General features: G+C 25.4%; 1 protein-coding gene across 6 annotated transcripts in view; it reads right to left on the bottom strand.

Annotated features, from left to right (window-relative positions):
* Positions 1–392: 392 nt before the first annotated feature.
* Positions 393–12,053, bottom strand: part of LOC129613468 (uncharacterized) — a 186,585-nt gene continuing 174,924 nt past the window's right edge. For 2 of the 6 annotated variants that reach the window (XM_055527554.1, XM_055527563.1), the window contains exons 13-20: positions 6,472–6,677; positions 6,102–6,304; positions 5,757–5,997; positions 5,126–5,190; positions 4,531–4,753; positions 2,731–2,858; positions 1,197–1,310; positions 393–1,084 (exon numbers count right to left, since the gene is read on the bottom strand). In XM_055527554.1, coding sequence (XP_055383529.1) covers positions 767–1,084; positions 1,197–1,310; positions 2,731–2,858; positions 4,531–4,753; positions 5,126–5,190; positions 5,757–5,997; positions 6,102–6,304; positions 6,472–6,677 — 1,498 coding nt within the window. In that variant the 3' untranslated portion in view covers positions 393–766. The remainder of the gene's footprint in view (positions 1,085–1,196; positions 1,311–2,730; positions 2,859–4,530; positions 4,754–5,125; positions 5,191–5,756; positions 5,998–6,101; positions 6,305–6,471; positions 6,678–12,053) is intronic. The other 4 variants (XM_055527571.1, XM_055527580.1, XM_055527589.1 and 1 more) reach the window with 3 other exon arrangements.

The following is a 12,053-nucleotide window of genomic DNA, read 5'->3' on the forward strand; positions in this document are numbered from 1 at the left end:
TACATAAATAATTTTAATAATTAACGCATATACTTACGTTCATTTACACATACTTACATTCAATATCTATGTACAATTTCTCTTTTTGTTTTCTCTTAATTTATTTTCTTATAAAATTTTTTGTTGCTTTTACGTTTTTCTATAGTGTATTATTTTTCTCTTTTTTATAGTAGTTTTTAATGCCATCATAACATTATTTATTCGCTATTTTAACTCTTTTATTAACATTTTATTTTATCACTTAAATAAATTTCTTTTTCATGTTTAATTATTTTTTTCTATATTAGCTCATAATTGGTTACATTATTAATTTTATATATATGTATTTGTATAATGCTTTTTATTTCAACTAATTAATTCTCTAAATTCACTAATTTGTTTGTATTTATTTTAACATTTTATTTTATATTTATGTGTGTATATTTATACAATATTTATTCCACATTATCCTTTACAGCTTTTCGTAAAAAAAAATTCTATGTTTTCTTTTTTTTTTTTCAATTTATTTTAATTATTTCTAGCATTTTTTATTTTTCTATTTTTATTATGCGCCATAACTTATTTTTAATGGTATTTATTTTATAATATAATTTAATATTAATAACTTTATAATTATATTATTAATGTATATATATATATATATATATATTAAATTTTCTTATAAATATTTATTGTATTTATTTAATTGTTTATATTTTATTTGTTGTTGTGGTTGAATAATAATATTAAGGTCTTTCTAATTTTTTTTTGGTTATTGAAACTAATGTCATGTCCCTGTAAATATTTCTTTTGTTACAAATATCCAACTGATGGTAGAAGTTGTAAAATAATTTTGTATTGATGATGTTGACATTGTTATAACTATAGTTAAAATAAAAAATATATATTTTGTAGCTATATCAAAATTAAAAATTTTAATTTTATTATGAATTGACGTTGTTAAACCAGCGCCACCATTATTATCTGGCCAAATCACTTCAACTTCAGACATTTTAAATATGCTAAGTAATCGATGAGCTTGTAATTCACTATGTTCACTATTAATATGATCACTAATCGTTTGTAAAATTGGTGTACATTCGTCCTATTTACAAAATTGGGCGAAGATAAAAAAAAACTCAAATTAATTACATAATACGTATTTTAATGCAGGCAATAATATTTTAAGAGAAAATTTAATTTTACATAAGGCTTACCTTTTCTCTTCTCAACATATCTATTGATTTTACTTTTGGATCATTTGATGGAATTTGAGCTGATATTATGACATTTTCGTCTGTCATATTGAATAGTGTTAGGACACATTGTGTCTATTATTAAAAATGAAACAGAAAAACAAAAGTTTAATTTTATTATCTAATTACTTATTTATTTTATAATCAATTTTCATAAGATCTTATTATTTATAATCAATAAAATTATAAAAGCAATTACAAAATCATTAAGAATAAGAAATTTTTGATTGTCTGAATTCGTCTATATTCAGGTAAGTGACTTCCAAATTTGTGAAAAATAAAAATAAAATGAGTAACCTTATACTGAGTTTGCGTTAATTTTTAGAGGTAATAATTTAGGCAGGAATGCAGAAGAAAAAAAAATTGTAAAAAACGGAACAATTAACGAATATACCGGTATTGAAAGCTTTTACATTTGCCTGTAAGTAGAAAAAATTTGAAAAGCGCGAAGACAAGAATTCAAGATAAAGGCTACCTAATGACCATTTTGCGACAATAAAATTTACCCATGTTATTAATTTACCGTAAAGCAACGAAGTCTGTGTATTTTTTGGTTTAGGAACTCTAAGCGACAATTTGTAAATCAAGGCTGTAAGCAGGAAGAATAACTGCATTTTAGTTTGTATTATAACCACAAACTGTTTAATACGAAAAACCTTAAAGAAATTGCAACATTGCCATATCTGGAGCTTATTTGAATGCCGGGGCGCTGAGGTGACATAGGACGTGCAACAATTGAGAAATATGAGTGCCCAAGTCTATAGTGCAAAGGGGAAGAGCTTTTTGAGAAAAAATCTATTTGATAAAGGAGGTCTTGATATCGCCTTTGAATAACCTGTTGAATATCATCAAAAAAATTCGTAAATCTTGCGACGAAGATTGTCGTGGAAGGACAGTAATCTTGTTACGGGTTAAGCTCTGGATACGATGCATCTCTCTCACTAACTGATTAGATGTAAAAACAGAGCCAAACTGTAACGGCGCAACGTTGAGTGTGTTCCGTTGTTAACCTTGAACAGCACCAAAACAGTAAAATCAAACGGACAATACTTGCACATAAAATGTCGCAAACACATCATGGGGATACAAATAATAGCAAAAAAACCCGCCAGCGGTAAAATAGGAATTTAGACTAATTTTCCGCCGGCGGTTAAAGCGCTGGTAGTTTCGTTTCATTTTGCATTTGGAAATCGCTACTGTTCTGATTTTAACTTGACTAAGAAGACAGAGTACGAATTACGACTTCTTAGAACTGTTTTTTTATTTATTCATTAATTTTTTTTTAATTCAGAAACCGTTTTAAAAACTATTTAACAGATCTACTTAAATTACTTTTAACGCGAATAAATGAAATTTTAATTTAATTAAAAAATACAAGTTTACAATTTCATCTATTTTAAAATTATTTACTTCACTTAATTTATTAAAATTCCGTTTCTTACAAAACTGTTTCATAATTAGGTAAATTGGTTTGACACTTTAAAATTTTACTTACCTCATTATTAATATGTTTAATAACATATTGTTGTAAAGCTCTTACAGCATCTTGTACACCTAAATTTGTATGAGGTCTCAATAATGCTTCATCTGTGGAACTATAACCGAGTAATAAAAATATTCCACCTGAATTTAGAAAAGAAAAAAAAAAATTGTAATTTTGAAAATTATATACGAAAATTTCTTTTCTTTTAAGAGTAGCTAAAATTTTTATAGCATGTGTTTTTGTAAGATATTTTGTCAAGGATAATCACTATGCACCTATACATACACAAATTAAATGAAAAGAAATATGAAGTTTACTTTTACACATCATTAAAATTGCAATTCATCATATAAAAGTATTAAAAAGGAAAAAATTGAAAGGATGAAATTTGTTTAGGGCAACCCAAGTTGTTTTCAAATTAAATCTATTTACCGGTAATTATTGGCTAATTAAACTAATTGAAAATATGACAAAAGAAATAGAGAATCTTACTTTCTATTCGTCATTTTGATGAAAATATGTTAATTATGCCTAATTGAATTAAAAATAAATTTAGTTTTAATTTTCAGGACTTTGTTCATTGTATTTATTAATACCGACAAAATTAGGGGAATACTGAAGCCCAATGGCTGGATATCTTTATGACCACGTACGTAATATATGTGAGAAATTTTGCAACCGCATTTTGGATGGTTTATCCGAAGCATACAATTATGTTTTATTCCTTTAAATACGCTTTGTCTTTAAAGGAAACTTTAAGCTTTGTCGCAACTTTAATCAATTACGAGTTTAAATTTGTTTTCTAAAGCTGCAATCGCTGCTCGATAGTTGATTGTGTATCAAAGGTTTGTTTCATCTTGAAAAGATCTTGAATCAATGGATGAATCGAAACCTGAAATTATTTGATCACTTCTTGCTGAAATCGATAACAAATCATATCGAATTAATGTAGACATTATTAATATGGAATCATGCGTGAATTAAGGTTAAAAGTGAAAACATCATAGTATATTATGTACCTTATGATAAGTGATCAATTTAGCACAAAATGTATGTTACGTCATTTGATATGAAAATTTTTTAACGAGATTCAATTACAAATCATTTATGAATCAAGTGAATCTAGTGTTACTCTGAAATTTATAAATTAAAATATTTCAAATCAATTTTGCATTCGACTTTCTGTTCAAAATGAGAAAAATAGAGGACTTAACTCCTACCAACATCTCCCATACATAAAGAAATGAATGGCGTTCATATACAAACTTCATATCACAAGGTATATAACAAGTTTCATTTTTTATGTGAACTAAATAAATATTATCTACTATTACTGTTGTCCTTTAAGTAAGGATATTTTACATAAAAACTATAGCAAAAAATATTGAAAAGAAAAAACTGTTGGTGAAAAGATAAAAAAATTTAGTCATTATAATACGTAAAGAATGAAGTATATAAAAGGTAGAAAACCATAACCTAAAAATCTGAGTCAACAACCACTTGTATTAACAAGAAAATTTTAATTTTTTCTTTTTCTTTATTTTTTGTTTTTTGCTCCTGAAATCACATAATGTAGGTACATACATTTATCCTTAATTTTCGTTTTTAATCTACATGAATTTTTTCTTTCATTTTTCATTTTTTTTCTGATGATGCATTTTATGTCCTTATATTATGTTCTATGTACTTTTATGATTATGTGTTATGTGTGTGTTTGTTTATCTTATACATATATATATATATATATATATAGGTATATAAATTACATTTATGTAGAGAAAATCATTAATATATTATGTATATGCTTTTTACCTGGTAATGTATATTCTCCAAGAGGTGGTTTCATGCATATAAAACGTCCTGAATAGCATAAACATCTACCACGATACGCTTGGTATGCTGGTGATGCATGACTATAAAATGCAAGCGCTGTCCTACATGGTGTAAATTGCACACAAAGTGCATGGCATGTTAATGTTAGTGATTCACCACAGGTACACAGATCACTGCATTCAGATTCTTCCAATAGATAAATCTGTTTTTTTTTTAAAAGAAAATTATAACAAGAAAAAGGATGTGAATGTTTTTTATCGTTTGAAAATAAAAAAAAAATTTTTTTTTTGTTTTTTTTTTTGTCTATATTTTAACATCAATTCTTTTCAATTTTTTAGTTTTATGTTGAATTTTTTTTTCTTTGTTTTTTTGGTTGTTTTGAAAATTCAACAATGTTAAAAGAAGAAAACAGAAAATTAATTCAAAATTTAAACTTTTAAACAATGGTAGCAGAGATTTTTACCAAAAAGGAAAACCATTAAAAAATAAGAAAAAGAAAAGTGCATTAAAATAAAGAGAAAATAAAAGAGAAGAAAAAAACCGTCCTGTATAATTTTTTTTTATTTTTACTTACTCTCCTACTCATTCCTTCTGGAATTAATTGATCTGATTGGTGTGGACGCTGGACTACACAATTTCCTAAAAGGACAAAGAAAAATAAAAAATTTATATGAGGGAAAGTGGTTATTTAAATACAAAATTTTTTCTTTTTTGTACAAAAATTCGTCCTTTTGTTTTCCGACTCTTAAATAGGGTTGTAGTTATTTCTAAGACAAGGTATTTAATGGTAATTTTTAGTACATAAGTTAAGATTAAGTAAATTTATACATTTTGAACAAGACATAATTTCATTTTGCAACAAGAGTTCTCTAATTTTAATTTGTCAATAGGATTATTCCAATTTAAATTATTTCTGAATCCATTTCACTTGTAAATCTTAAATTAACAAAACCTGAAATTTCAACAATTCATTTCTGGCACGTGAAAACAATAGAAGATAAATGAATACTTTGTAAAATTACAGTGTAAAATAAGAAGGCAGGGAATTAATTAAAAATGTAAGAGAACAAGGGTAAATATTCAAAAGTTGTATTTAAGTCAAAACATTGTTGTTGTTGTTTATTGTAATCAAAAATTGTCATCACCAACAGAACTGAATAAGAATGACATGGAAATTATTTAATTTTCAAATTGCATGCACTTACTTGGTGCTTGTGTTGTTGTTGGTTCAGTTGTTGTTGATGTTGTTGTTGAAACCGTTGTTAATTCTGGTGTTGGTATTAATTCTGTTGGATATACTGGTATAATATCTTTACCTTCAGATTCTTCAGACTCTTGTGGTTCATATGTATCATCATTATTTTTATCAAGTTCATCTAAATCATTATTATTTGGTTCATTCTCTTTTAATGTTACTGGAAGTTGTTCTTCAATTTCATTTGAATGCTATTCATTATGAATAATAAATATATATGTTTATATAATTATTAATAATTGTGTAATTAATATCAAATACAATTTGTATGATTAACAACTTTTGTAATACTTACAATTGGTGGCCTTGGTTTTGGTACAGTAATTTTCGGTATAATAGGTGTTCTTGTTGTTTTTTGATAAACAACAATTGGTGGGCGAGTTGGTGCTGGTGTTGTAGTTGTTGTTGTAGTTGTTGTTGTTGTAGTAGTTGTAGCTAATGTTGTTAATAAACCTAATTCAGCTAATCTCTTAACATGAAAATCTTTTTGAGCTTCAACTATAATATTAAAAAAGAAATTTAAATTTTTTAAATTTTATCTAAAAATCTAATGTACAAAAAATATCAATAACAAACAAAAAAATCAAGAAACAATAATATTAAATTCAAAAGGATGGAAAAATAAAAATTTTTATTAAATTTAAAAATATTTAAAATTTTCATACCAACACATGGATTCAACCACAATAATCTTTGCCATCCCAAACATTGATATAAATTTGTTTCGTCCGTTCCTTGACATGCACAATTTATACGTAAAGGCGTTCCTAAAATACCAATCAATGCAGAACGACAACTACTTGGTCTTCCAGCACATTTTCTTGTAACACTATCGACCGCACATGCTTGCTCATAGAATTCTAATTTTATTCTGATAAATAAAAAACAAAAATTTTCTCTTATTAATATTATTATTATTCTAGTATGGTAGGCATTTTTGTGTTATAAAAAGTTTAAAATCCCTATGTATTAATGAATATGTTTGCATGTGTGTGAAATTGTATGAGGGGCATGTAATACATTTGTATTCATACTCATGTGTAGTATATAAGATTGTATTTTGCAAACATAAATTTAAATTGTCTGTTGATTTTCTTTGAAAAAAGAAAATTAGAATGGTTTGGGTATTTGTGAATATGTTGAAATAATAAATTGGGATTATTTACTTAAAATTAGCCAGAATATAAGAGAAAATAATGAAAAACAAAAAATTTAAAATGGAAAATCCGATTTAGGAAATTGAATGTTTCCTTTTTCTTTATAATTTCATTTTCTTTATAAATGTTGCTATTTTTTTTTTTTTTGTAAAAATTTCTGAGCCTTTTTTTTTATTTTTGAAGCAAAATCTTGGACCAATATCTTATATATTCCTATGTATATATAAATAAATGGGTAAGCCTATTAAAAATTATTTTGCTTAAAGGTTGTCATAACAAAAGAAATTGGTTTAAAATGCTTCTATAATATTTATTTTTCTTATGTGAAAAAAAATGCTGCTAAACTATAAGCGTAGCTTACGGCAATTATTCAGAATTAAGATTGTAATAAGGAAAATTCTGTTGTCCTCTTCCTTTGATGATTTTAATGTTTTAATTTACTGCATATTTGCGTATTCCAAAAAATGAAAATTTATTTATGAAAATGTGTCCAATTTCTTTTTGAACATAACGAATTGATTTTTTCGAATTTTACAAGCCGATGAATTTAAACGTTTATTGTAGATAATGGATGTATGATAGGATTCAGAGAGCAGGTTGTCGGAGCGCTGGGAAGCTATTTAAGAGGATTATAGGATTGCGAAAGAATCAGGTGATCAGGGAAATAATTCTAACTGGGATCTTGTTGTAACACTAAAAACTGCACCTCAGTAGGCTCAGTCCGGGAAAGTAGTGATACTTGCAGATTTTGTAGGTAGGATGGGGAAATCTCAGTACATCTTATGCGGGAGAATGTTGCTCTCGCTCATAGGAGAAGGTAAATACTGTGGGTTAGGATCCTCCGGGCCTCCCAATATGCTGGAGTTCACCCGGTGAGGCATGCGTTGCACTCAAGAAGGGGGAACAATAAATTCCTATACATAGTTGCATTGCATTGTTACCCCGGTTGTAGAAATCTACAAATCTAGTGTAGATAATTTAAGGATTCAACAACATTATCCAGTGGCTTTTAACTTTGAACTAATTTAATAGTGTGATTAAAATATATTGCGAATTTCGTATGATAAATTGTTAAATCTGTAAATGTTTTTATTTATTTGCAACTATACTGCAAAAAATTTGTTTAAAGAATTGTTGAATTTTCAATCGTTTTTGTGTTTTTTGAGAGTTGAAATATTCAGAAGCAAAATATAATATTGAGATTTAGTGTTTAAATGAAAATTCCAACTAAAATTAGCTCCTTCAATTTGTAGAGGTTTTTTCCAAATTATTTGATGTTTTATAATAAATAAAAACCGGTATTATTTTAAATTGGGGATTGTGTCTCGGAAGAAGCTTAATTGATTTTCAAAACCCTAATATCAACATTATAAGTAAACATTTATCCGTACCTATATAAAACTATAGTAAGTTTAAGAAAACTAAGTAGAATTTTGGAGTAATATACTGAAACTACTTATGCATTCAAGCTGCATTGTGTATAAGAGCAAAACAACCCCATAGATGTTAGTATCCTTCCTATATAAAATTCATATTAAGTTTCCGCAACAATATCATATTTCGAACATAAAAATCAATGGGAAACGTATCTTATTTCTATGAGGCAACAACATAATAAATGTCATCCAAGCGTATTTTCTCATTTTTATTTATTTTAATTTTATCATTTTGTTGGAAAAAAATTAAAATTACTTGCCACTTTAATAAAAATAATAAGTACTAGAAGGGAATACCTATACAACACACAGGCACACACATAAATCTTATTATATTCAATAAAAATAAAATGTTATGGCAAATTCAGGACCTTTTTTAAACGACATGCTTTTTATTTTGAAATTATTGTTTTTTTGTTTGGGGAACACTAATTTATAAGGTATGTAAAGTCCGGAATTCCATTTCTTATTTTTGAACAATTTAAAAAAATTATCACGGTTGATTGGAGGGTAAATTTGTTTAGTTAAAAGAATGTTTTTCATTTTAGCTGGAAAAAATTTTCGAAGCATAAAAAATTGTCCTTTTTTTGTGACTTCCTTGATAAATAGTTATAAATATATTTATATTTCTGTAAATTGTTTTGTGTATTTAAGATTTGTTTTTAGAAATTGTAAAATTGGATTTTTTTGGTGTTTGGATCTTTGAACTTATTTTGATCTTGAAGACGTAAGGCAATTATAATATTTTAAAAGTTTAATTTTTTTGTATTTATTTTTGAAGTATGGCAATGTCCCCTCAGTTACGAACTTTTCTGTAAAGTATAAAATATTTTATTGAAAACCAAATTAGAAAAAAAAGTTCTTAAATATTGCAAGCAAAGTTTGACTAGTTAATATACAGTTTGATTTTTTTAGTTAAGGCTTTATAATTTCATTTACACAATTGAATTACATAAAAAACATTAAGAAACTAGAAAATAAAACACTACGCTCATTATCGAAATGAATGTAGCTTAAAATGATCTTTCCTTTAAAAATGTCTCAAAATTAAAAGTGTCTTGATTCAGTTTTAAGCAACGATGGACAAGACAGTGTAGTATTAATTGTAATTTCCAACTCCTTTTACATTCGCTACTTCTTTTACACTAAATTTTAGGAACTATCAAATAATTTTTGAAAAATTAGTTTTCCGTAAATTTAATTTCTAAATTAAATAAAATTTTTAGTACATTTCTTAAATTCTAAAAAAAAAATTAAAATTCAAAAAAATATGCTGACAAACATGGTGATTAAGCAAAATTTTGCTTTTGCTTCTCCGTTAACTTTTTTGTTTCAATTACTTTAAATAAGTGTAGTCTTAATTATAGACTGTGTCGAAGTTTTTATTTAAATTTACCTTGAAAGTGTCCTTGACACATTGTCTTTCTTTTTTGATATTGGTATTCTTGTTATTTAGAACACTTAGATCCTTTTTGACCTTTTGACTTATTTCCCAGGTTTGTTCAATTATTTCAAAGCATTGCTAAATACAAAGGTTGTTTTACTCGCACAATACAATGTTATGTTTAAACTAACTTAATTCCTATTCTAATTTAATAATTATTAATGAGAAAAAATATGATATAAAAATAATAGTAATTTTAAATCAATTTATGTACATGATAATTGTACAAAAACCATGGTTTGAAATGGTGTAAGTCTATTTTTTCATATATTGAAATATTTAACACTAATCATACCAAGACTTAATATATACCTATTGTAGATATCGGCGTTTGAATTAATATGCGATAGCATTGTACGAGACAGCAAAAGTGTTCTTTCTGATTTATAATTGAGATTGTAACTGTGGAGAAAATGAGCCTATATAACTTATCAAAATTGCCATTAACTTAGTCTTTTTTAAAAGTGAATTTGTACCATTTTCAAAAAAAAACCACCTCAATAATGACTTAAAAATTGATGCGGTTTAATACAATTTCAAAAACGCCTAAAACTATATATAATTCGACACAGGATGTCTCAAGTAGATTTTCATAAATTACCTGAAATACTTACATATTTTTAAGCTGCTGCAATTTGACTAGAAATCGTTTTGTTATAATCTATAAAACCATTTTGTAGCCATGTTACTTCTTGTTAGACAGAATTCGCGATATATAATACGAATAACAAAAAATTTATGACGCAAAATTGAACGAAAGAATTCGTTTTTAGGAAAATCTCCTCTTACAGAAATTGATGTTAGAAGGGTTTGACTGGATAACATAAATGACATTTAATTATTATCAATAAAATTATAATAAATTCAGGTGATTCAAAATATTTTTTAAATGTCACAAGAAATTCGAGTATTTTTATCGTATCATATGAGGTAACGGTAATATCATATATGATACCGAGAGTTCAGAGAAATTTTCTTAATCGCTTCTGCCTGTAAATTTATTCGTATATACGCTGGTTGTACATTTAGCAGATTTAAATACATTCATGTATATTTGTATAGTAGCAAAATATTTAACTGCAGTTGTTATTTCCGGTTTTTAGCTCAATATAATTTAGAATTTTGTTTTTGCAATTTCTTAATTAAATATCTAAATATATAAACGTTTTTTGAAAATTTTAAAAGTTTTTTCTCTATATTAAAATTTTAAATCCCATATCTTATGCATATATCTATAACAAAATATTTAAAATATTTATACATATAAACATTTATATGTATATTATATTATTATATATTAATATATATTATATTCAATATATATATGGTGGTACTTGAGTAATTTCTAAAAATATCAATTTTCACAGGTAAAACCCGTGCATATTAAAATTTAAGGTAAACTATTCATATATAATATGGATTATATTAGAGATATTATGAGTCTATATACATATATAAAATTGAAACCTTGAAAATAATTTTTTTTTATGAAAATTTTATATAATATGTAAATAATTTATTCTAAGTAGGTATTTGGATTCGTATTTTAACAACATTATATAATATATTTGCATATATGATTTTTTTTGGAGAAAATTAGTTTCTAAAAATATTAAATGAGAAATTTAAATGAGTATGCGTTCGTATATAATATTTTTAAAGATTCAAATACCTTAAATAATAAAAGCTATCATACTCGATAGTTATTTAATATTATATAAGTATATATATTATGTAAATTTTAAATTTCTTGACTCCTGAAAATCCTGCCTACATTTTTAAATATTAACATGTGCCTATTGATACACGTATGGCAATATGCCTATATCTGTACAAAATAATGTAATACTTAAAATACATTATTTATTATGTATTAATAGACATAATAGTTTTGTTTATATGTTCCACATATTAGAACTAATATATACATATTTATATTTTAGCTAAATGAATACATTTTCTAGGTTAAATATATATATATACATTAATCATATTACATAAAAATTTAGTATGGTAATATAGTAGGTAAGAATATCATAAATTTAAAATCATAATTTTTGAAATAAAATCTCTAAATGTAAAATCTTTAACCCCAAAAAAAAAAAAGGGAAGAAAGAAAAAAAAATGAAAAACTAAAAAATTTCTGACATAAATCCTTATAAAATTTTATAATTACAAACCATATTTATGTATATCTATTGTAATTACTA

Source organism: Condylostylus longicornis, unplaced genomic scaffold (assembly GCF_029603195.1).
Source record: "Condylostylus longicornis isolate FDR11 unplaced genomic scaffold, ASM2960319v2 ptg000004l, whole genome shotgun sequence".
NCBI classification, from domain to species: Eukaryota; Metazoa; Arthropoda; class Insecta; order Diptera; family Dolichopodidae; genus Condylostylus; species Condylostylus longicornis.